The following is a 25,350-nucleotide window of genomic DNA, read 5'->3' on the forward strand; positions in this document are numbered from 1 at the left end:
ATTCTTAGAGCAATTATAGATGATGGAGATAGTCTTCTACAGACAGTAAAATTGCTAAACGCAAGATTCGTGCTTCGAATTAAATGGTATTAATCCATTAAAATGTCATATATCAGAGATTGAATCACACGATCGAGCAACAAAGAATAACACAAAATAGCCCATAATAATATGTTTTGCAAATTGCGTAATTGTTTCCGATTGCGTGGGATATCTTCAACCAGAATCATATGCCAACATTTGTATGTTTATTTTAATTCGCGACAAAATACATTTGTCATCATCACAACAGTGTTTCGCCATCGCTGTCTCCAAGTTATACTCAAAGAATCGCACAATTAAAGGGGAGTTTTCCTTTTTCACTACTCAGGTTACGTTGAAAATACTTCTCTGAAAGAAAGAACCTTTGCTATTGCAGTAATCGGTAAGTAATAAAACACATTTTTGCAATTAGATCACGAGCTAATTAGACGGCAAACGTGAAATCAAACTATTCCTCGAGAGTCGTCAATTGTTACACATAGTCAAAAGGATACTTTTGAAACAATTATGGTTTTATTATCAAGGAGTTTAAATCATAAATTCTTTTTTTTTCGATGAAAAGAATTGCTAGCGCTTGATTGGAAACTCTTCGCATTTAAGTATTAGTCACTTTATAGTTGTAAGTCATATGGTAGGGTGATTGGGCAAAGAAAACGATAGAAAATTGCGCAACAAATCCGCCTCCGAATGATCAGGTTTTCTTCGCAAAGAGCAATTCTAAGTAAAAGAATAAACAGGCTGGCATGAATATTTTTGAATAGGGCAATTCATTTCTTTTCTCAGCAGGTAAGCATTTTGAAAAGAAAACATTGTATTTGATGAGAATAAAACGCATGAGGTTTTTGATGGATGTACGAGATTAAGATAACTGATGCGGCAACTGATGTAAAGGGAAGCGCAGAGAAAATTTGTTTCTGAAAAACAAAATTGACCTCATCTAATAGATTGCATACACCCTAGGGTGACAGGTAAAATTGAATCTATTCGGCCAGAAGAAGAAGAAAATTTAAAGTCTATCTCAAAGAATTATGGAAGCTCTCATAATCAAGCCGAGAATGTTTCTATCTTAGTAAGGCTTTATAATGAATTGAAAGCCAGCGTCTGCTTCATTGCTATTTGGGAAAAGTTTTTCTTTAGGTGATGATAAAACTGTCATGAAAATTGAGGAAATAAAAAAGAGAAGACAATTTGACAGTCACTTCTTTGTCTGGCCAATAAATGGCGAGCAAAATTTAAACCTAAAACAAAAAGGCATGTAATTTTTCATTTCGCCAAAAACTCTGTTGAAAGTTCTCCTTTGTGCCCAGCTATGTGCGTGACTTTGGTGTCGAATATATTTTGTGGTTGCAAACATGTTTTTACTATGTGAATCCCGAGATGTTGAAGTTGGCTGGGGGAGCTGTCCTGGTTGCCAATCTGTCTTCGTATCAACGTGAGATCATAGCAGATCTCAGCATGCTAGGTTAAGTAGTATTCATAATTGGTATCTCAAACACTTGCAACAGGGAATAAGTTGTCACGACAACAAGCTGTATCTGGAAAGGAAATGAAGAGGGAAGAGGTAAGAAATTTATCAGACCTTGCCATGATTTTGTACAATTTGCACATGCAGAGAGAAAGGAAGACCTTTTTCTAATTGCTGAAACCAATATTCACTGGGTTCATGAATAGACAGCAAACATAGTAGGATATATAAGCAATGATTCAATTGGTTCTCATTTGCTTTAAACTGGGAACTCGAGACTTTTGGAAACTTGGAACTTTTTTAGGTCACTGGCGTTAGCAGACGGTACTAGCATATTGCTCAGATTGTTTTGAGTGAGGGGATGTATGAGGGTATAGCGAGTAGGCAGGGAGCTGCAATAGAAAGTGAAGATGTCTCTGCGGGCTTAAGCATGCTGGAAAGCTTAAGCGTAAACGAAAACAATTTATCAAGCCACAAACCACCAAAAAAGCCATCAATTGGATTAATTACGGGTGATCAAATATAATTTAGCCTTTGATTGGCTAGTTCGAAACCACACTCTTTGCAATAGAGTGAACAACATAGTTTCACTTTAAAGGGATTTGAAGATTTGTAGGATTCTTCACGGTATTTCATTTCAGTACTTTCCATTATTGCATGTGGAAGTAAATTATATCTACATTAAAAAGTGAACTAGAAGAGTACTTTTTTTGCTTGGGGCGATTGAAGTCGGAGCTGGTAGTTGCGTAGGCTAAGCTTGAAGACTCGCCATAAAGACTCGCCATACTATCAAGAGCATTTGGCGGAAATTGCTCAATTGTTTGCCGAAATTTTATTGTCACCCCTTTAGCTAATAGCGTAAATATGGAAATTTCTAAAATAATTGCTCAATTCAGTCGATGTTTGCCTCAACAACCTATCTTAAACCGTTTTTTGCTTAATCCCAAACCCAAATAAATGCGATCTTTTCCTGCTTTTTTACAACTGGCCACAAATTGTTCTTTGCGTCTGAAAGCTAAACATTACTGCTATTACTCCGATAGCCAAAGGCAAATTCCGTTTCTTGAGAATTTCTCCTTACCTTTCATACGACAATACAACCGCCACTGCAGGTGTTTTTCTTATGTTGTTTCTGGGGAAGGTAAACTCGGTCCTTCTCATCATTGAGTAGAAGTTTCTCGAGTGTATGCCTGCTGGTAACTTTTTTGTTCTTTTATATTTTCGCCGACGTTAGATTTATCGTTTATAAAAAAAGATGCTCTGTGGTGTCAGTCTAATCAATAGTCCAACAGATAGAAGGATTCAGTTGTCGCACTGAACTTACCTCTTCCCTTATTGATATGATGATTGTATCTCGATAACAATATTCTAACGAGCAAATAACTTGCAAGAAAACGCACTCATGTTCACTAGATTCTTTACAAATTGTCACGTTCTCATATCTGGCGACTGGCAGTTTCTCAGTGGGTAAGATAATCAGTACTGTTCAACTCAAAGAAGTTCAAAGGGATAATCTACTTTTTTTGAAAAGAATTTGGACTAAGCTGATTCGTGTGAACCTAACACAAGGTGAGAGAAGGTCGGTTGCTTGTAACCGGCTCATTGCAACTTGAGGACCACTAAAAAATTGATGTTGCAATAACCATTTACCCCAAGAAACAGAAAAGCTGGTAAAGCACGTTTCATTAACGCTGATTTGGTCCAAGGAAAAGTAATAAACAATTAAATTTAGATTATAACCAAGCACCTCAGAAAACAGCCCGCTAATACAAGTAAAACAGACCAAAATGGGTCTCTGAATGGACGCATATATTCAATATTTCATAGAGGTTTTTTTTTTTTGCGATGGAAATTTTCGTTGACATATTTTAGTGGATAATGAACATTATAATTAAATTAAAGATACCTGTTTCCCTATGATATGGCTGGAAGCAAAATGTAAAAAATGCTCAAGGTCATGGTTGCAAAAAAGGGAACTTGTCTAATTATACAAATGAAATTCATCAAACTCAAATTGAGTGAAAAATAAGCAGGGTCTTCTGAGATCAATTAAAGTACAAATGACAGAAGGAGATCAAGATAATTCAGTTCCTGAGAAACCTTATAGACTGAAAATTCACAAGCCTTTCATGTCAAATCTCGTATTTTGACAAAACACACACGCCGACGGCAAAGATTGCAGCTTACCGATCGCTTTAGAAAACTTTGTTTGAACTTGAGGAAAACTCCGAGAAATGAAAAGTTATTGAAAACATGTTTTGGCTAAAATTTTACTTTTCTCCGGCATAACCGACGTTTGCTTTTTAATACACTTTATTCTACAATGTGATTCAATAGCTTTGCGTTCTTTGTTATTCCAAGTGAAAATTAAGATAATCTCCTGAGATATCTTTTGAGGTACTTTGCGACGCAAGATTCCTTAGCATAAATGAATTGGCGATGAAAAACACAAAAAAGAGCGAGAGTCAAACTAGCCTGCACTGGCCTCAGTGCATTATTGCGCCCGCTAAACTGTCTTTTCTTGACTCAGTACTTTGGAGGTTCGGCGCTGACGATCATTTTTTTAAAGTTAAATTCGATGGACTCCTTAGGACGATCCTGGAAGTTTTCTCGTGAATTCTTTAAGGTAAATGACATAACTGGAGATCGGGATAGTATCCAGGTGCTTGGGGAAAGTAGCTTTAAATGGGATTAGGTTTAAAATCTAATGGCAACATCATGATAACAAAATCATTTGGGGTACAGTTACTACAGCACGGCTGCATTGCAGTGGAAAACATAGCTACACGAACATTACATTTCTGAAGAATATAAATTACTGAAAATGCCGGAAGCCGGAGGCTAAAAGTTTTTAACGAAAGTGAATCACAACACGCTTGAAGAACCATTTGGGTAAATATTTTTCAACTGTTATATATAATTTCGTTTACTATGTCAGTCATCATAGATGTTTATTTTTCATCACTATTTTTTTAGGAGCGATATTCTTCAGTAGGAGCCTTAGTGGTGTTTTTTTACATGTCTTTTTCTCCAAATACATATGTAATCGATCATCGGACACAAACCGCATATACATCACTTCGTCGCCAGAAAGCTCGTGGCATTCAGAAACACTTTTGCCATAAGATGACGCTAAACTACCTCGATTCGTGAATCAGCGGGACCATTTTCAAGAAATCTCATTAAGTTGAGAAAACATATCAGACAACCAACTGAGGTGGCGGAATAAATTTTCATTAAGTATTGTCTTGTATCTAATAGACTTGTCTAATAGCATGTTCCAATTTGAATAAATATTGAACGATTTTTTCGCAAATGAAGAGGAAACATCATCGACAGTACAAGTTTTAGCAGTAAACATGGAATATTATTTGTTGGTTCTAAATCCATTTAATAATCAGGCATACTGTTATCAGCACATATTCTTAGCGGTCCACAAAGGGCATGTTCAAGCTTTGTTCATTGTGTTTTTTTTTAAATAAAATGCAACTGTGAATTTTCACTCCTTTGTTGACAGTGGAAGGTCATTGGATGTTATTAGAAAAGATAAAGGAGGTTGTGATCCGTTGAATATCAGATAAGGCCTGAAGCAAAAGTTTTAGTCGGTGTAATTGAAAAAGCAACCTAGCTCTTCTTACTTCAGAGGGGAGGTCTTCATCTCTTGATGTTATCTAATGAAATTATCCCTACAACGACGCGTTTATTTTTCAATTGGAGAAAATGAGTTTTCATCTAAAGAAAGACGACTTAGGAGTCAGGTGAATGATAAAAATCTCTCTTTCTACATTTCTAAATATTTTCAAGCGGCAAAACCGTCATCAAGGCCACAAAATAATGATTGTCCTTACCAAGCTTACTAATTTCGAAATAGAGGCAAGTGGTTTCAAATATTATACCTCTTAGGAAAAACACCGACATCAAAATAATATATCAATTCGGAGAAATGGAAATAACGAGTTTTGTGGTCCCAGCCAAATATATATCACAAGGGCATACGATCCATTACGCATCACATTGAAGACTGCCGAGTTTTCAAAGCTGAACAGAACCAGGGAAATGAGCAGTTACTTGAAGGACTTTCCAAGCAGCCGCGTGCAGGACATAACTTGTTTTTGGAGAAATTTTTAGTCTGATCATCGAAGAGTAATCGTTCCGTTTTCGTAAATGTAGTGTTGCCCTGAAATCATCCCGACAATCGTTACCTGATATTTCTCTTTAATAGTTACCATTGTAGCATTGTGCTACCATAATAACAAACGTAATGGTATCGTTTTACCAAAGTCAACGTCTTTCAATGATGCACTACAAGTAAAATTTAAATTAGATAAAACCTTAGAAAAAAAGTAAACAAAATCCAATGTTGTAAACAAAAAAAAATTAGCATTTCATGTAACAAAAAAAGGTGAAGGTTGAAGATGGTGGATAATACCATGCTTTGCAATTAACTAGTTTGAATAAAGGGGTAAGTTTTAAGAGAAACTGTGGTGCTGCGTCGGTGGGAGAGTAAACAGGGTAATATAGTGTTATCAACTGAGTTGAAAAGGTAAATTGGCCACCGTAAAGAGTTTAAAGGCTGACGTTTCGAGCGTTAGCCCTTCGTCAGAGCGATTAACGAAGGGCTAACGCTCGAAACGTCAGCCTTTTTTAGTGTTATCAAATGAGTTAAAAGGTAAATTGGCCACCGTTAAGAGTTTAAAAACTCTTAACGGTGGCCAATTTACCTTTTAACTCATTTGATAACACTAATTTACCCAATTAATTAGTTTGAGACACGAAAGCTGAAATTTAGGGAGGTAAAACCCATAATGTAACAACTTTGAATTAATCCTGATTTACCTTCTGCTAACAGTCTCGCCACGTGGCCTGTTTAGTTGTTTTGTTTTGTTTGTTTTCTTTGCAGGTGTGATCACTCAGTATGAACAGGACCATGAATAAAAGCTCTAACAGCTACGACTTCAATTCAACCCAGGGAACACCAACTATGAATGGCGCCATGCCCATGTCTGAGCAGGTCACGTGGTGTGTAGCACTCGCATTCGTGGCAATAGCTATCATCGTTGGCAATTGCCTGACCATCGCAGTCTTCACTAAAAGGAAACTTCTACGCATGCGTGCCAGCTACTTTCTTGTAACGTTAGCTATTGCAGACCTCATGGTTGGCACATTTGCAGTTCCACTTTATATTCATCAGTTGACATCCTACTGGAAAACAAATGTGAAAGGGACATATATTGCGTATAAGGCCATTGACATTTTCACAGCGTTTGCTTCAATCTTTGCTCTGACAGTAATCGCTCTGGAGCGACTGTATGCAGTGATGTGTCCTCTAAGACATCGTCTTACCTCCAAAAAAACCTACCACCAGCTCATAGCAGTCGTATGGATGTTGTCTTTGTTTGTAGCTGTGTTGTATTTTATGAACGGATTCGAAGTGTTCAAGTTCAGAATTTTCTTCTGTTTTATTATTTTCTTCATATTCTCATCACTTTTGGTCATTTGTGTGGCATATGTGCTTGTATGGGCTAATGTTTCCTATCACAAGAGAGAGAAACCAAAGCGGGAGAGCAGATATAAGGAAGAACTTGACCAACTGAAGCGAAGTGCTCAAGAGAAACAACTCGTCACAACCCTTTTAATTATAACACTTGTTTTCGTTTTAACCTGGATACCTTTCTACATTCTTAACATCGTTGTTTTCTTAAGTGATACTTGGGAGTCATCTCACATTCCTTATGAAGTCTTCGCTTTCACAAAGCTGTTGCATTATAGTAACAGCTTTGCCAATCCAATCGTATACTCCATAAGAATACCAAAATTCACTAGAACTCTTCTTGGATCGCTGAAACGGAAAAGGACTGCGCTATTTGAATCCCTGCAATTAAGGTGATCAGTGATTTGTCGTGTAACTCTATGTAAAAAGAGTCTACAAGGCTCCCCAAAGTCTTAGGAAATTTGGGCCATTTAATACGTAATGGAAGCTTTACTGAATAGTATATGTAGGGGGGGTAGACCTCTCTGCTAAATGACAACCTTTCTGGTGGACAAGTTTAACTTTACATTTAACTGAGGCAAATCCAACAAACCTTAATTAACCAAATTCGGCAATTTGATTTACGAGGCCCGACTTACACCGGTCGATCAAAGGAGTGCCACTGCATATTCGAACTAAACCACTCAAGAGCAAAGACTGATTTTCCTCCACAATAACAACAATTGCCAGGCTGAAGCAATTGTTATCTCATTCAGTTTTCAACATCGAAACATGACATCATCACAAAAAAATTCTTCAATTCATATGTACATATATAGAAGAAAAGTATTTGCAGAGAGCTGCTTAAAAAGGTTAGGAATAGACAAAGTAATTGTAAGAATAACAACTGGATATACATCATAATAAACTTAAGTCAAGGATAATGACCAAAAATTCAATCTTATTGGTTTAATAGTGCATTATTACCCTTAAATTGATAGTATCGAGAAGAATGTCATTTGGTCTTTCCAATTGCTTGCGGGACCTACCGCTAACAGGTCCTGATAAGGCTGATCGCGAGAAGGCAGGTCCTAATAAACCACTCTGAAGTCCCCCTGGAAAGTCCATAATGTGACAATAGGTAATATCAAATGAAAATCAAACGATCAGCGAGGAGCTCTGCGCCGATTCCCGGCGAGATTTTCACTCTGAATGTCAAGCTCAGTGAACGCGAAAATAAACCTTCCTTTAACTAGTTGCTCGAGTTGCTCGAACATGCCCATTTCCTGAAAATGATTGGCCGTAGACTTAAATCATCAGAGAAGAAGTGTGATGCAAATACAATATAGCTTTTTATCAAACATCGAAATAGTAAAGAAAATGAGATGAAAATTCGACTGTGCACATTCGAAGACACGTTTTGAAAGGCTCGTTGGAAACTGAAAACGCCCTCAGTGTTATTCATTTATAACAATGAGTTCCTTCCTCCTCATGCTGACAACTAAAGGGAACAGTTTAATCAAAATGTTCTCACAATTCAAGGCGAAAAACGCCTCACTAATGCATTCTAACATCCAAGTGGCCAGGAAAAAGGGTATACAACTCGCGTTTTTTAAATACATTTTGCCTATAGCACCTGCTCATTATTTTATGATTCTAGAAGCGCTAAAAAGTTGCATCAAGTAATTTTGACAATAAGATAAGTCAGAAGAGACCGTTTTAGTCCATTCTCGCCGAAAAAATTGGAACTCAGTATTGTAATGATTCGTATTTCAAAGAAAGAGATGTATCCTGCTAGACTTTCGTAACCACCATGCCGTCAGCTGTTAGTTTCGATGAGTGGACGGAGCTTTCCTGGCTGATATCACTTCCGGCTGCACCGTGTTCTGATTCGCCGTCATCATCAAGGTATGAGTCGATTTTAGAATTTGAATCCTAAAGAGTACAGAGAGAAGTTGTCAAAACTTCGCCTCGGGATTGGGACAAAGCGTCCCTCTGACATACTGCTAGAAGCAGCCGAATGGGTAGGAAATATCGCAAATTTTGAGCTTGCCTGAATAAGTTTAGATAGTATCAATTTTTCATGTGCATGCAACGAAGAGAAAACAGATGCCAGATATTCTGTTGGACGAAGAGAAAATGACGTTTCATTATTTTCTCAAGGTTGAACTCATTTTCGCATTAAATCTTTGCACCTTTAACTACAGGCGCAGTTATCACTTAATATTACAACATTATCTTTTTTATAGGTCAAGATACTAATTTTTGAGGGCATTTGTAACCTGTGATAAATAGCAGTCAGGCTCATCATCCCAAATTCTGTCTTCCAATGAGCTGTAAGAAAAAAAAGTGTCTGTTAATCCTAGAGACTATGGAGGGTTGTGCTGTTAAATGCCCCTTTCTGCAAAACTTTAAGAAATTTTGCCAAACCGCCAAACCTAAAAGGTCCCCATTGGTTCATGGCAACTTCTACCATAGAGAATATTAATTTTTAAAGATTAACTGTGTGTTGGAATATATACCGAATGTGAAAAGAAAATGGTAAATTACAGGTGAGTAAACACCGTGCACCGGTAAACAAGAAACAACGTAATGGATAAAACAGTAAAATAAAGGTACAAACATTTGCTTGAAAATCCGATACCAACATTGTAGTATCTCTACTTCGGGACAACTCTACTCAAGGGACACAAAGTTAGATCCTAATCAGTGCATTACGCTCCAAGCCCTCGGTATTTTTCACTCTCGTCTAAAAAGACCTCCATTCAAGGGACAGTTTTTCAAGCCTGGAGAGTATAACCTAAATGAGGGTCACATTGCGTTAGTAAATTTCATTGTCAACAACTTACCGTCCTTTCTTAGTGAGCACATAATCTGAGCCGCTGTACATTCCTGGGTCGCTTCCATACGGATGAGACATCCTGCGACAAAAAACAAGTTCGTAATGAAAAAGTTAACGAATTCACAAAGATAAGCAAGGCAAGAAACATATTATATGCACCACTCAGTTAGTGAATGATTTTGTCCGGTAAGGACTAAAATTCAATCAGATATCGGAGAAAAGTACGATTTTAAGCAGTGGGTAAACGTTAATACAGCTTTATTATACCTGACAGAAGCTACACTCTTGTCTTCTATAGTTCCAATGACGTCATCATAATACGGCCAGGAGCCACTGGAAGAAGAAAAAATATAGAAATAATTTTTATAATGCAAAGTATACCTGAACATGAGAAGGCCATGAGATTTTCATGGTTTGCAAGCTTGATGAAATAGGAGGATAAGGAACGTTTACACATAAATAAAGATACCTTTGTGATTATCACAAGTCTTAGTCCACCAAATAAAATTAAAGAGAAATACTGATAATTTATAAAAGATGGTACTCTTTATTCACTTTCTTCTAAGAAGAACTGAAAAGGAAAGCTTCCAGTTAAGGTAGTGAAATAATTGTTCAGTTGTTTTCCTGTTTCAGCGTGATTGCACATTCTTTAAACATAGTACCGATCGATGGCATGGTCGTATTGAAATATCAGGAGCTCCATTTAAAACACCTACTTGCGATTGGTGCTACCAAGCTTTCTTCGAGCTCTTGGCGAATTGTACATTTCACGTTTCTTTACTCTAAAAAAGAGACAACGTAGAGGATTATGATTCACTTTGAAAATTAAAATGGTTCTTAGGCTGGTATGCGTAAAAGAGTGAGCGTTGCTCCTCATGACGGAGACAATTAGGCATTAGAGAGTTGTTACAATCATACTGAAGGAAACCTTAATTTTGCGTTTTCTTTCGACACTCAGTTGAAAATTGTAAATGCATTGAATATAGTTACCTGCAACGTGTCTTTACGGCAAAACACAGACCCAGTAACAACAGCAGCCCAACTACAGATCCAAGGATGATAAGTGCTAGTTCAGCGTTACCCAGGCCACTGTCCTCTGTTGGACGTTGTGTGGTGGAAGCGATGGGAGCTCTGATTTTCCATCTGGCGTACAAGGTCTCCAACTGGTCAGTGTGCTTTTCAATAGTGCTGGAGTAGCAAAAACGTAATAACGTTTAACAATAGCCTATTTTTTTCGTTGTAAAAAGGAAATAGTTGTTCCTAATGTTTTGAGGTTTCTTTGGTAGTAAATGGATAAATAACAAGGAGGAACTTAAGAAAAACAGTAGGTAGCAGTTCAGCCTGGTGTAAATTGGCATAAACATTTGCAAGCTCTTTGAATTTCTACAAACTAAATTGAATTCGCAACCTTGCGATTACCTAAACATATTGTCTAACGTATGAAAAATTATTAAGAGAAAGCTAAGCATTAGTTGTCTCTCTTAAAGTAAAAAAAAAAGGGTTTTAGTAACCTATCTTTACATTACCATAATGGTGAAATATTTACCTGAGCACTTCATTGCTGGTCATGATGGTCTGAGTATTGAGGTCAACAGCGTGGAACAACACCTCAGAATTTGCGATCTGCTTACCCTCAGAGTTCTCCGAAAAAACTTTGAAAATCGCCTCTATATTCACCTCGGCCTCGGTTATGTTATTCAACACACTGAGGAAACAACACAAAAAAATTGATTATAATTAAATAAAATACAGGATTCATTATCTGTAAAAGACAGTCTATTGAACACAAGACGCAGTCCCCTTGATAAGAATAAGTAGGGCAGCCAATCTCAGTCTGAAATTTATTCAGTAGAAAAATATAGGTATGCTAAGTGATCAGGCTGAGAGGATGAAGATATTGAAATGAGTTTGCCGAGCCAATTAGGAAACGTTTTGAATCCCCTCGTTTCATGAACGGATTCACAGATCGGATCACATAAAAGACACTGTTAATGTGGATAGGAACACAATTTAAATCTAATGAATAGAAGAGACAAAAGTGACGGAATAAAGACGAAAAAGAATTCACAAAGAAGGAAAGAAATGTGGGATAGAGGAATTGATGGAATTGTCCATGGATGTGTTTATAGATAATATGATAATTTCTAAGGCCTCTTCCACTAACGTTCGAAACAAAGCCGTGAAAACTGGAAATTTAAAACTTACAGTAAGTTAGATACGTCAAAGTAGATGTGGGATGTGCAACTTGCGACATGCGAATACAAATACTTTATTGAGAATCATATTATAAAGCATTAAAAAGAGTAAAGAACTAATTTCAATCATGTAGTCTCTAACCTTATAAATTCCTCCTTATTTCTCTCGATAAGAGATGGGTCAACTTCAGCCTTGAGAGTTACGCGTTGCTCGTCAACAAGAACAAATATCTGTAAGACGTGTTATCGACCGTATAAATGATAGCTGCACGCATCAACAATTAATTCGATTATTTTACTTTCATATAAAATGTATATCTCATACCCAGCTGAATGTTTATGGAATAATTATGCTAACAACTCATGGACGAGTTCGATAACCCCATCAGCATTCTACTATCTTTTTCTTAGCTTGAGTTTAGTAACTAATTCGTTGTTCTTAATTTTGATCATTCTTTTTTACTTTTCAAAACCAATCAGCTTTCCATTAAACAACTTTAAATACAGACTTACATAGGTGGCATGTACAAGTGTTGATATGCTAACTATATGTTGGTGCGTGTAGAAGTGCTAATTACATTGGTTGTAACCACCTCAAAATAAAGTACCTGAACCGTGGCCTCTCCATCAGCTTCGTTTGTAGGAGGTTTGCCGTAGTTGTCATGAGCACTGACTTTAATTTCAAAACGTTCGCCCTTCTTCCCTTTAAAGTTGCTGGCTGTTGTTATAAATCCAGTGTCTTCGTCTATTTTGAAAAAGCCGCCATCATTTCCCGAGGATATTCTGTACTGCACCGCACTAAAATTACCCGCGTCTCTATCTGTAGCCTGAAATAATTATGAGAAAATTTATCGAAAATTCAACTTTGTACATGCTCATAGCATCAGTGCGAGTCCCTTTATTACAAAGATACGAGGTTGTTCGCGGTTTTTTCCAGGTCGAGGAAGGTTTAAATTTTATCTCATTCATGCCAAAGTCGTAAATGTGTCTATATTCAAGAGCAGTAACTAATTCAAACACTTTCAGATGGTTTTAGAAAACTAAGATACCAGCTCAAAGATATTTTATTTTGCTGGCTGTTAGGATAAAAATTTTATGTACAACATATTCTTCTTCTCATACCTTGACTTTCATGATGTACGAGTCAAAACCTGCAGCTTCTGCAATACCTGAAAAAACAGATATTGCTATTCATTTTCCCGATGTTTACTTTCGTATTAAATCATCAGGGCAAAAGTGGATTACCGAGAAAAAAATAAACATAAAATAAAACGAAGGAAATCAAACGAGGATACGTACAGGAATAACTTGCCTTTAGCCATGATTACATGGCTTACGATTTAATCGACCCCTGTGGGGGTAGGGGTAGGGGTAGAGTATTCCTCAAATAACAGAGTTATGTCCGCAGAGTATCATGATGATTTTATTCGGCCTGATTTGATGATCTTACCTCCAGTGAAGAGCGGTCTGATGAACCTAGGAGCGTTATCGTTGATATCAAGTATAGTTATGATGAGGGTTGAAATGTCATACAAATAACCTTCAGCTGAAACAAAAAGGAATATGAAAACGAGACCAAAAAACATGGGGGTTTTAACTATGTTTTTATGGGACCTTTATCACCTTTAATCACAGAGAAAATTCGATGAGTTGCTTTCATGTGAGATACGTTTGCAAGCTGAAAGTCCTTGTTTTGAGGAAAACGTTTGATCCTGAAAACTTACAACAGGATCTACAATTTTCCTTATGTTTAATTCATGTAGTAACGAAAGAAACAAATATAGAGTACAATTCAAAACGACGATGCCTACCATCTACATTTCTCTGCCGCGGTCGACTGGTTTCATTGAAAGCCTTGGTTCTGTAATTATAGGCTCGAACCTCCAGCGTGTATGCAGAATGCCTTTCTCGATCCAGACCCTTGTTTACGAACACAGTACCACTGTTATCGATACGGAAGTCACCTAGACGATATTAAAAAAAAACACACAAAAATTTATAAATTCTGTGGTTCAATATTTCATTATTTCGTTGCAAGGTTCTAACACTAAGGTGAGCAAGGAAACAAACCAATTGCTGGAAAGAGCTCGGCATTGACCAAAGATAGTGAAACCAGTAAATCTTTCTCCTATTACCATTTAAAAGGTTTGGCCACGAACATTATGTAAAAAAATTCCTCGACATAGTGTTCTGAATTCTCTCAGTAATTGTTATGAAACGTTTATGGACAATTTTATTCGTCCACTTGTACAAACTTGAAGCTGCAAAACAAAACTTAAACCAATTTAGTACTCCAGGATAGATCGTAACTCTAGCGACTTACTCTGATCATCTCCTCGTGTTATCTTGTAAGTCATTTCGGCATTTGGTCCCATATCTTGGTCTGTGGCTCTGACCTTGATAACTGACCAACCAATAGAAGCCGTCTCAGACACTGACGCACTTAATGAAGGAAAGAAGGAAAAGGAAGCAGTATGACGTACCGAGTGAGAGAAACATTTCATTGGTTCTGTAATTTAACAAGTGAATGGTTTCTTTGTTATGGCTGGCCTTTCCGATAAGTGAGCGAGAGCGAGGACGGTTTCATTTTACACAAAAGTACACGTAAGTAAATACCTGTAAAACTTTTTTTCAAACTTCGGCTGATTGTCATTCACGTCATCAACGATGACATAAACAGGAACAACAGACGAGAGGGGCTGGGGTGATCCAAGGTCCTTTGCCTCTACAATAATCATAAACCGTCTGTATTCTTCTTCGTCGATGTTGTTTTTTAACGTCATTATTCCGGAATCTTGATTCATGCCAAACACGTTTGCAGTGATCTCATCATACAGAATTTTGTATAGTACACGACTGTTAGTACCCTAGGACAGAAAGTTTTAAAAAGTAACGTTTACATCGTAACGAAGATTAAAACCTATCCATAGCAATGTTTAAATTTTAATTTGAGTAATGTTCAAGAAAAATTTTCAATCAAATGAAAGAGCTGCAATTATCTACCATTTAAATCAGAATTGAAAAGTACAAACGTCAAACGTACAAGTAAAGTAATTTAGTTCATTCTAATTTTCTAATGTTCTTAACCTTAAATCATCGATATGGAGTATATAGAATAACGTTCCCCCTTAGAAATGTTCTCGTCTTTGATCTTGATTTATAGCGTGTCGAAAAAGAAACCCAATAAATCAACACTGAATCTCTTTACAAACACGAACAACTCTTGGACGCTTCAGTTTCTCAAGGGAACAGGTGTATACTGTAAAGTTCCTTTGACAAAATGACTCCATTCAATGGGTAAATCCACTCAAGGGACATTAACTTTAATCTCGACAGAAAAAAAAAAAGCTACTAAATTGTGTCTTTTTCCTTCAGTTGAGTGACATCTCAATTGTAATTGTTTAGCCCCGAGCGTGGTTTTGATGGATTCTTCAATAATAACCTTTCTATCTGGTACCTTAATGGAACAAACACCTGTATACAGGGGACACTTTTTCTAGTACCGATCGGGTCCCATTGATGTGTAACCTTGTAAACTGGTACGTTAATCGAAAGCATACTTCTGTACAGGGGGGCAATTTTTCTAGCGCTTTGCAGGACGAAATTTAAAACCAGGTCTGACAATCATAATTCTACATCAAGCAGACCTCTTCCTTTTAACTAGAGGTATAGCTGCACTAACCAGATCTTTATCTTGAGCGGACACTTTCACAATGGATGTTCCTGCCTTGGCTCCCTCGGAGATCGTCTCGTTGTAGCTAGGGACACTAAAACGAGGCGCTTCGTCATTGGTGTCCAGGACATTGACTCTCACTATTGTCTCACTGCTCAAGGGTGGACTGGATGCGACATTGATTGCAGCCACTGAAAGATCGTAGTGCCTAATCCTCTCGCGGTCCTATATGAAACACACCAATTGATATTTGGATAGAATTCCAAAAAACAACGTAAAAATTAATCGAAATTATATTTTATGACTAGTAAATGAAAATTTTTACCAATGGCTTGTTAGTAAAGATTCTTCCGGTAGCTCCATTTATTTCAAAACAGTTGTCAGTGTCTCCCCCTAGTGAAGGAATAAAGTAAATCAGGATGTAGGAAATACAGATTTCAGCCATAAATGGCATATTAGCGATAACAGCGCGAAGCACGATAGAGGTTTAGCTACGACCTGTCCAAAATTCTTTTTAATCCTTGAAAATTAACTGGTCATGTTATTAATAACAATAATGATAATGATAATAATAAACTTCATAGATGACACGTTAGGTGATTCTAATGATGAAACACTAATTTGCATCATGAGCAACGAGTAATTATCTATCGCGAAGATACAGATAAATAAAGATGAGAAGGCGGCTGCGCATGCGTATTTAAACAGCACTCTTTTGTTTCTCGCGTGTTTAATGAAGGTAATATTTTTAAGTGCCCTCCTGAAACACTTAAGAAAAGGAAAGCTCGAGTGAGACGATGAAGTGCACCTGATGCAGTAACATTCCTCTGTAGCATATCGCACCCTGTCTGACAGTTACTGTTGATGCCTAGCAATTAAACTGAATGAACATGTAGATTGTAAGCAATTTATTGAACTAAAGCGTACCTAACTCTTCATAAACGACAATTTCCTCTCGAAAATGACAAGTACGAACTAAACTAGGATATGTGATGTAAATACCACTAACTGATTCGCACCAGTTATTGAATATGTTATTTCAGCATGTTTTCCGATGTCTTTGTCCTCAGCAAAAACCTTTCCTATCGGTGTATTCTCGGGTTCGTTTTCAGTTGCCGAGAAGGGCCCGAAAGTCTACAATAGGAAAAAAAAACCAACGTCTCCATAGAAAACTAAAGTACATCATTATTGAATTGCGAAATTAAGTTAACAAGAACAAAACAATAATAATTATCATAGTACTAACGATATCAATTACAGACCGATTAGAATTTAATTTAGTTTGAAAGAAACCTATTTATGAAACAATGCATAAATTATTATCGATTCTTGAGTGACCTACTTCTACTGGACGGTAAAAGATAATGTGCCACTCACGATCCTTCTATTTTTATTATTACTTTTTCGTCTTAAAAGCAAACAAAATTATGGACACACAGGTTTCAAGATTCCGAACCCAAATATTGGGATTAGGGGAGAAAACAGACGTGTTTCCTCGCTTGACTATAAAACTATAAAGCCCGTGCACAGACTTAGGTGGCAATGGTGACGCCTTTTCACAAAGGTTCACGAAAGGCCTTCTACGAGCGACACTTCCTTATTGAGGCCACCCAAACTGCTTTTTCTGAATCTGAATTCTAGAGGGACATTCATCACAACTTGCAACACCACAAACTTATACAACAAAAGGTTGAAGGAAATAAAACCGAGGTGGAAGTAATCTAGGTAGTCTAAACTTCTGTGCAAAAGTCCCACACAACTGATCGGCTAGGAACAAGAAAAATGATTAGAAGTTAACTTACGGTAGTAAATAGCGGTGTGTTGTCATTCATATCAAGTATCTTCACCTCAACTGTACCGAAATCCATGTATGGAACCGTACCCTGGTCACGTGCCATGACGATGAGCTGAGGCAATGAATGCGATCGCTAAGTCTTAAAATCATCACAGTCTAACTGATTGATTGTATTCATTTACAAAAGAAAAATTTCGGTAAAACAACCAAAAAGAATACCTCAAATGTATTTCTTTCATTTCCGAAATATTTCCGATTGAAAAGACCATTCCATTTGATTCCCCCCAGAATCCCGCTTTACGTGCATATGAAAGGCGTTCCTCGGTGTGGATGGCTTAGCCATTGACCCAGGCTTAAAATCCAAAAGCTTAAAAAGACATCACACCGGAAAGGCTTAACAACACCCAGACAAGCATCCTGGGATTAAAAAAGGTTACTTACTGAATACCAGTCCTTTTTCTCCCGGTCAAGCGCACCAGCGGTTGTTATAACTCCGGAAGTAGCGTTAATAACAAACTTCCCTTCTTCGCCATGCATGATGGCAAATTCCACTTTCCCATTCATCATAATGTCGTCATCAGTGGCATTGACATCATACACAAACGACCCAGTGTTAACATTCTAAATAAGCCCAAGAGAAATTTCACCGCAGTTAATGAACGAAATTTAATCAATGTGATAATAAGAACTTAAACTCTTAAAATTTCATGATATCCATTCGTTTCAATTAGGTACTTTTATGTTTTCATTCGAGAACTCTACTCTCCCTTCCAAATTCAATAACTTTTTTTTACTGAATAGTCAAATCCACAATTATAATACTAGGAATGCTCAGTCCTTCCGTTTGCCACTGTGCAGAACGAACACCAGGAAGTTTTCAATTTACTTTCAAGGTCCAAACTTTTATAATTCGTTAAATTCTGACATAACTAGTTCTCCCTCCTCCGCTTCTTTTAAAAGAAAGCTTAAGGAATTTCTTCTCTCTAAGTATTAGCTTCTGTAAGGCAGTAATTCTTAACTAACTTACTTAATATGTGTGTGCGTGTGTGTGTGTACGTGTGCGCGGTCAAAGTTAATTACCATAAGTCCATATTGTAATTCTAATATAAGATTAGTTATTTTAAGTGAGAAAGCCTGACTTGTTATAAGCCTCGTGGTTTCTTTCAGGTTTTCTCGCCATTTATTTTCTGTCATCAATTTTCTTCATTTTTTTTTCCATGTGTAAATGTCGTATATGGCAAATAAATATTGTATTGTATTGTATAAGTTTACTCGCAAAACTTAGCCAACAGTATTGACAGTATTGACGTAAGACCCCCCACCGTCCATTCTTTATGATATACAATATGCTTCTTCTGTAACTTTTGGTGCTTATAACTTTACAAGTTATTTAATTACCTCGAAGACTGAGGCTTTGCTCTTCTTCGGTCTTATGACGGGTGAGTTGTCATTCACGTCAGTCAAAACAAATTCAACTTCGGATTGGTCGGTTTTCTTAGGTTCCCCACCATCCTCAGCGAGCACGCTAATTTTTAAGGAATTGTTCGCCTCACGATCCAAGGGTTTTGCCACACTTATCTCTCCGGTAATTTCATGAATTGAAAAGAGTCCTTGAAATGAAAGTTAGAATCATTACTGGCTTGTCATTTTTAACCTTTAAGTTAATGAGTATTCATCACCGGGCTAAAACGTTTTGGAAGGCAATGATGTAATGGTAAGCGCGCTTCGTCTCCGACTCAGAATCCAAAGCCAGTCTCGGCTCAATTCTTAGCTATGTCATTGTTTTGCAGAAAAATGGTATGTGGAATCCAAATAATTTATCAGATTCTCTGCACTAGCTCTGAAGCTTAAAGCAATTAACTTGCATACTACAATATATATATGTGATAAGCAGTATCAAATTATGCGCTCATTTTGAAATAGAAACTAAAAGTCTTCTCTCACAATGATAGGAGCAATTACCAGCTTCGTTTCCGGCTGTGATCATGTACCGCACGTTGCCATTTTTGCCTATGTCAGCATCATTTGCTCGCACGACTTGTACAACAGTGGCGACGGCTACGTTTTCTACCAACTTCCGCTCATACAAACGGCGAGTAAACTTCGGAAAATTGTCATTTACATCCAAGACTTGGACAAACACCTACGAAAAGAACAAATTCTGACGTTGGAACCCACCATTGACTTGAAAATCAAGGCCAATGAGATTTAAATTTTTAGAGAAGATCATAATAATAACGTGTTTGTACGGATAAGACAGCCATATAAGTGACAATTACCTCTGCTTCAGATGAAAGCCTATGGGCCCCATTATCAGTGGCCACAAGAGTTAACCGATAAAGGTCCTTTTTCTCTCGGTCCAGCGACTGAAAAAGCTTTAAATGTCCCGTTTCAGGAGAAATGAAAAATGTTCCCATGTCATCCTTGAGAGAATAGGTGATCTAGGATTTAAATAAAGAATAATAAGGGAATCGTAATGTGTCCACTCCGTGAGCTTGAAGATTATCGATTTTGACTGAAATGACATTTTCCAGGGTAAAGTCTCCCTTCCTGCCTGCATTGTTTGGATTCTTCCTAACCGCTAAAAACTTGAGAGAGAATCACAGACAGTACATTACTAACTACATATTGACTGAAAGAGGTTTAAATGCGGTTGCACATGCTATCAATTTTTCCAAAGGGCGGTACCAAATATATAGTGCAACAACCGCGGTCTCTTGAGAGTTACCTCACGAGCTGTGATATTTAATATTGCGCTGGTGATACGTGGCTCTCGACGGACAAACAACTGACATACTGAGCTACAAATTGTAATAAGAGGTGATTCAATGATAGAATGATAATCTCTGAGATTCGTCGTCAATCATATCATCACGTGTTTGGCGAATTGCGAAGGTCTCCGATTTGAGTCCGCGGGGCCTACTCTCTCGATCTAACTTCAGCGTAAATTTTCAAGATTATGGGTCTTCTTTTCTAAGAATCAGAGGTTTATAAACACTGGTTAGCTAAGCTTCACGAAAGGAAGAATGACCAGTGCTCTGACTACAAGCCGCACGTCACCTTTGCGTTCGTTCCAGTATCTTCATCGGTAGCAGTAATCTGATCAAAGTATGAAGTTACATTAGTATCCTCTGACACACGCAAAGTATAGGAATTTTGTGAAAATTGAGGCTGATTGTCATTGAAGTCCGTGACGGTAATGTTCAGGAGAACATAGGACGTGAACTGTGGCTGACCGTGGTCTCTGACAGAAATATTCAGCAAGTAAAATTTGTCCCCCATAGATTCGTAGTCAAGACGACCGGAGGGACGAACTATGCCTGATGATTCTATTAAAAAAATAAAAACTTAAATAAATAGTAGCAGCAACAACATTTGAGGCGTCCTCTGTCTCTTCAAGTTACTTTAAGCTAAAATTCTTAGATTATTTAAGAACAAATTAAAAAACTACTACAACAACAACAAAACAATCAAGCGACGCGGTTTACCATCAACTGTCAAAGTGTGCAACAGAAGAATATCAAATTTAAGCGCACAATTTGCCAAATTGCCTTATATTTCTGTCAAAAAGTCCTGCGGTTTCAAGGCCAACGGTCCTTCGAAGGCAACTTTTGTCGCATTTTTATCAGAATGCTGAAAGAGTGGCCTTGAAGATCTACAGAATAGAAAATTTATGCTCTAAGCGACGGCCGCGTGCAATTTTTCTAAAGGAAATTTTCAAAGAATTCAGTTGATGAAAACTCAAACTTCCCACCACTTTCACAAGAAATTAAGTTTTAATCTTACCTTCAATAATGAACTTGCCGCCCGCACCATCGACGATGTTGTAAGATACAGCAGCGTTGTTACCTTCGTCAGCGTCCAGAGCTGTGACTCTTATCACCTAACAAAACGGAAATAATTAGGTCAAAGTTACCTTGCACAACCTGAAATCACATGTTGTTAGTGCAGCTGTTCTTGATAACAAACCTGATATCCACCAAATGCGTTTTCAGAAACTAATGCAGTATATTCTGGTTGTGTGAATACGGGTGGATTATCGTTGGTATCTATCACTAGGACTTCAAGAGTTGTATTGCTTCTCATAGGAGGGCTGCCTTTGTCTTTGGCCTGAGGACAACAAAGCAAAAATCTATTACAACGTGTCTTTTCTTGATGTCGTGCTTCTCGATGCATATTTAAGCACACGGGAGGCAGATGAGAATGCAGCCGTTGCTCATTAATTTATTTTTTTATTCATAGATTTATATATTCATTTAATTATTCATTTGTCGGTCATAATTATACAGGCGTGTTCAATTTAGCTGAGGCTAGTAAAACTGAGGCCTTTGAGATTGACAGTAGTACTGAGGCTCTCTAAATTGACCATCCGGTCTCGTTTCCATGCTAGAATCTTAACGTTAGAACCTTAAGCCTCCATATATTCTATTTAGCCCTTTCAAAGTTGCGAGCGTTCGACCATGCTGTCAAAGTCTTTCATAATCATCACACTTCACTCTTACCTCCACAGTCAGGATATACTTTTCTTGCAATTCACGATCCAGACTATATGAAGTACTAACATAACCAGTGTCTGGATCAATGATGAAAGGCAGAGTAACTATAATTGAAAAAAAAATGTTCACACAACGTTATTTTAATCGATATCGTGATATTTTTGCATAAATTGAATCAATTTGAATGAAATTTATTCCAAGGGATCCAAATAAACATTTGCACTGACCAAGAGGGTTTGACGACAGTGCTTTTAAGAGGCCAGGTTACCTTCGTCTTTCCCGGTGGACTCGCAGCCGTAAAGTTCCAGTCTCATGCAAATCCTGACATTCCATGACTGAGGATGAACTCGCACGTAGCGCGCGTGAAATGGAGGAAGAACACGATTCGTGTTGGTACTATCACCATCTTTGTTGCCCTGAAAAACCTGCAAAGGAAACCACGATATCAGAAACGCTGACCTTGAAAAACGTACTTGCACATGACTGTAAATCACTGTCTCAAGTTTTACAAGAAAACAAGTTGCATATGATGTGAGGACGTTGTGGTAGCTGCTTTCCCTTTGACTTTCTGTCTTACCTCTCTGTGAAATTCAAATGAGTTGCCGTCCAAACTGAACGACAGTTTGTAAGTTTCAACGTAATCGTTGGATCCAGGCCTCCCCTGTGTGGCAACTTTTGTAACTTTTCGCATTCCACGAAAGTCAATCTGCAGATATTGTTGCTTGTTATTCGTGGCTGCACACCAAGCCCCTGGAAAAAATGAGACAAAGAGTAGCTACCTCACTCGATTATTGTTGTCGACGTTGTTGCTGGTTTTTTTTTCTTTTGCCTTTTTAATAGGTAGGTGATACTACTATAGACTTTGAAGTAAACAAAGTTTACTTCTTATTATTAACATAGCCTCTGAGATTTTATTTTTATTTTTTCGGAACCTAACCCGAAAAGCCTTTGACTCATTCAACTCATCAAAAAGTTAAAAGAAAATCAACAATATTTAAAGTTTGTCAGTTGAGGGTATATTCTTTGGCGCTCATTGATACTCAATTTGTTCCACATTCTTTTCTTTTTTTCAATCACAAACGTGAAGCAATGCTACTGGTGAACAATCCTTATATATAGTCTTATCACCTTTGTAAGATATCCCAAACTGGTTAAAAACTTTGTTATTAAGTCTCCCCAGTGTTGGTGAGTAATCCTCGTTAGGAAGAGTGTAAGTACTCGTGGCTTGGGTGTCGCTGGCTTTGACTTCACCATTCTCTAGTCCCAAGGGAGTTTCACAGTCTGAGTGAACCGAGATCATTGACTGCCCCGGGCCTGAAAATAATATGAAAGGGCAATCACTCGCCGTAAAAAGGCACGTTCAGTACCACCCGAATGTAAGTTATTAGTTTCTATCTGGTAAATGTCTGTCTTACCAATATTCGCATGGGTGATAGCGTACTCAAATACAGCGTTCTCCCCAACGTCGCTATCGAGCGCTTCCACACGACAGACCCTTGTTCCGAGAGGGGCATCCTCCTTAACGGTCATTTTGTGAGGAGAAAGGAACTGGAAACGAGGAGCGTTGTCGTTTTCATCAGTCACATGGACGGTCACCTTAAAAGAGAAAGAAGCTTTAATACAAAGCTTATAGTAGGCGTAGACTTTGAAATCTGGATCAAGATTTCTAGAGATCTAGTATAATGCATAGCTTTATTCTCACGAAAATAGAGATATAGTACCACCTTTACACGGACAGCGACGAAAAAAAGCGAGAAAATTTATTTTGTTCCCTTTTGAATAAAGTTTGATAACTTTGAATTATCTTCTCAAGCCATAACGATAGTCTGGAAGCTAGCTTATACCCTTTCTGTTACTAAACTAAGCCTGGAGTCGAATACAAATGTAATGACTAGGAATATTTTGGTAGAGATAGCGGCTATCTAAGACTTAAAACACAAATTGTCTACCGTCTGTACGTCCCTTGATTGTTTTCTTACCGAAGTGTAGCCACTGAGCGGAGTGTGTCCGTTATCCATGGCTTGAACGGTGAACACAAAATCCTCTCGTACTTCTCTGTCTAAAATAACCAATGTTGAAATTTCACCCTGTAAGGAAGTTAGCAAATGCCATTTTTGTTAGATACAAAAATTTTTTCATACTTTCCATGTGTGTAAAGGATAGCTGATATCTCATTCTTCATTTGTATAGTGTAATAGAAAGAGTAGCCTTACCGTGCTTTGGTCAATCTGGAATTCGTCCTGTAAGGATACAATACTGTATGTAATGACCGCTCCTGGTCTGTGCTTTGAAACCATAATTTGCAAAATCGCGGTCCCCGGTGATTGGTTTTCCGTAACATTGACTACATAAGATGATCTACGATGCAAATAAAATAAAAACCATCAAGCGATAATCACATTCAAACGCAAACTCACAACTACTTTGTTGATTAATTTTTTCTTTTTTTTTCATTAAGTGCGTCGGTCACTGAGATATAAAATCCGTCGGTCAGTCTGTAACTGGATCACTTTTCGTTTATCAGTCCGTCAGTCTACTATTTTAGAAGTCTAGTAAAAAACTTTTGCCTCGCTTAAATGGAGGGCAGGTTCTTGAGGTATCCCGGGAGCTTTTACCGTCGGTAGTTCGCCAGCAGATGGAATAATGCTCCCGAGGCAGGCAAATTTCCCAAAACCAGCCATGAGCCCCCCATTCCAGGTACCCATCAACACCGATTTGATCAAAAGGGAAGAAGGAAACGTGTGGGTGAAAATTGAAAACAACCGCTACAGGACTGCTGAAAAAGCGGCTTCCAGATTGCTCGTAAACTCGAAAACCTTACATGTGAGCCTGCATTCAAAAGATTTACTGCTGAACAGAAATACCCCCTAAGCTCGTTGCGTTTAACTTTCTGAAACTGTAAAATTGAATCATGTCTGTCAATAGGTGCAGTCAGTCCAAAGTTTAGTCGATCGATTCTGAAGTCGTTAAGTCAATGGCTTACGCTGACTTTACCTGTTAAACACAGGACTGTCATCGCCTGCATCGACTATGTTCATCTCTACAGTGATATTGGACGACCGAGAAACTATTCCGTGATCATGTGCTACCACCTTGAAAATAAAGGAGCCATTGACGTCGATCACATCACGTTGAAGAAGATCGATACGATTGATTTGCTTGTGAACCCTGAAAGGAAAAATGAACCTGAAATGTAGTTGGACCGTCAGGGAAGCTGGATGAAAAATAACAAGTAATCCAATTTGAACCACATAAGATAAGCCCGAATATCATTAGTAATTCAGAGAGCAACTGTGATCATATGGCTGTAGTTTGAATGCCTTTGGACATCTCAGTAGAGCTAAATTCTTTACGATACTCTTGGGAACTTTC

At 37.7% G+C, this 25,350-nt stretch overlaps 2 protein-coding genes across 5 annotated transcripts in view; one reads left to right on the forward strand and one right to left on the reverse strand.

Moving 5' to 3' along the window:
* Nucleotides 1-270: 270 nt before the first annotated feature.
* Nucleotides 271-7,921, forward strand: LOC113685846 (beta-4C adrenergic receptor). Of its 4 annotated transcripts, XM_089201981.1 has the most exons (3): nucleotides 272-424; nucleotides 1,548-1,603; nucleotides 6,408-7,921. In XM_089201981.1, exon 3 carries the CDS (start codon nucleotides 6,423-6,425, stop codon nucleotides 7,392-7,394), a length of 972 nt encoding a protein of 323 aa, XP_089058107.1. In that variant the 5' UTR covers nucleotides 272-424; nucleotides 1,548-1,603; nucleotides 6,408-6,422; the 3' UTR covers nucleotides 7,395-7,921. The 4 variants fall into 4 exon arrangements, with proteins under 4 accessions (XP_027059221.2, XP_089058107.1, XP_089058105.1 ...); XM_027203420.2 differs by lacking the exon at nucleotides 1,548-1,603 and having other exon boundaries at nucleotides 271-424; XM_089201979.1 differs by lacking the exons at nucleotides 272-424; nucleotides 1,548-1,603 and adding an exon at nucleotides 1,612-4,399 and having other exon boundaries at nucleotides 4,484-7,921.
* Nucleotides 7,919-25,350, reverse strand: part of LOC113685866 (protocadherin Fat 4) — a 59,260-nt gene continuing 41,828 nt past the window's right edge. Inside the window, exons 55-87 of the mRNA XM_089201978.1 lie at nucleotides 24,973-25,146; nucleotides 24,192-24,336; nucleotides 23,958-24,065; nucleotides 23,394-23,574; nucleotides 23,107-23,292; nucleotides 22,556-22,728; nucleotides 22,247-22,403; nucleotides 21,985-22,082; nucleotides 21,452-21,592; nucleotides 21,269-21,365; nucleotides 20,543-20,811; nucleotides 19,762-19,923; nucleotides 19,445-19,625; nucleotides 18,881-19,092; nucleotides 17,924-18,103; nucleotides 17,490-17,594; nucleotides 16,707-16,821; nucleotides 16,013-16,080; nucleotides 15,697-15,912; nucleotides 14,631-14,881; nucleotides 14,338-14,456; nucleotides 13,826-13,978; nucleotides 13,465-13,560; nucleotides 13,137-13,183; nucleotides 12,623-12,841; nucleotides 12,157-12,245; nucleotides 11,366-11,524; nucleotides 10,810-11,007; nucleotides 10,536-10,601; nucleotides 10,087-10,152; nucleotides 9,827-9,898; nucleotides 9,260-9,311; nucleotides 7,919-8,912 (exon numbers count right to left, since the gene is read on the reverse strand). Of these exons, the coding sequence (XP_089058104.1) occupies nucleotides 8,772-8,912; nucleotides 9,260-9,311; nucleotides 9,827-9,898; nucleotides 10,087-10,152; nucleotides 10,536-10,601; nucleotides 10,810-11,007; nucleotides 11,366-11,524; nucleotides 12,157-12,245; nucleotides 12,623-12,841; nucleotides 13,137-13,183; nucleotides 13,465-13,560; nucleotides 13,826-13,978; nucleotides 14,338-14,456; nucleotides 14,631-14,881; nucleotides 15,697-15,912; nucleotides 16,013-16,080; nucleotides 16,707-16,821; nucleotides 17,490-17,594; nucleotides 17,924-18,103; nucleotides 18,881-19,092; nucleotides 19,445-19,625; nucleotides 19,762-19,923; nucleotides 20,543-20,811; nucleotides 21,269-21,365; nucleotides 21,452-21,592; nucleotides 21,985-22,082; nucleotides 22,247-22,403; nucleotides 22,556-22,728; nucleotides 23,107-23,292; nucleotides 23,394-23,574; nucleotides 23,958-24,065; nucleotides 24,192-24,336; nucleotides 24,973-25,146 (4,696 nt within the window). The 3' untranslated portion in view covers nucleotides 7,919-8,771. The remainder of the gene's footprint in view (nucleotides 8,913-9,259; nucleotides 9,312-9,826; nucleotides 9,899-10,086; nucleotides 10,153-10,535; nucleotides 10,602-10,809; nucleotides 11,008-11,365; nucleotides 11,525-12,156; nucleotides 12,246-12,622; nucleotides 12,842-13,136; nucleotides 13,184-13,464; nucleotides 13,561-13,825; nucleotides 13,979-14,337; nucleotides 14,457-14,630; nucleotides 14,882-15,696; nucleotides 15,913-16,012; nucleotides 16,081-16,706; nucleotides 16,822-17,489; nucleotides 17,595-17,923; nucleotides 18,104-18,880; nucleotides 19,093-19,444; nucleotides 19,626-19,761; nucleotides 19,924-20,542; nucleotides 20,812-21,268; nucleotides 21,366-21,451; nucleotides 21,593-21,984; nucleotides 22,083-22,246; nucleotides 22,404-22,555; nucleotides 22,729-23,106; nucleotides 23,293-23,393; nucleotides 23,575-23,957; nucleotides 24,066-24,191; nucleotides 24,337-24,972; nucleotides 25,147-25,350) is intronic.

The sequence above is a fragment of the Pocillopora damicornis genome, chromosome 3, assembly GCF_964200805.1.
Source record: "Pocillopora damicornis chromosome 3, jaPocDami1.2, whole genome shotgun sequence".
Lineage (NCBI taxonomy): Eukaryota > Metazoa > Cnidaria > Anthozoa > Scleractinia > Pocilloporidae > Pocillopora > Pocillopora damicornis.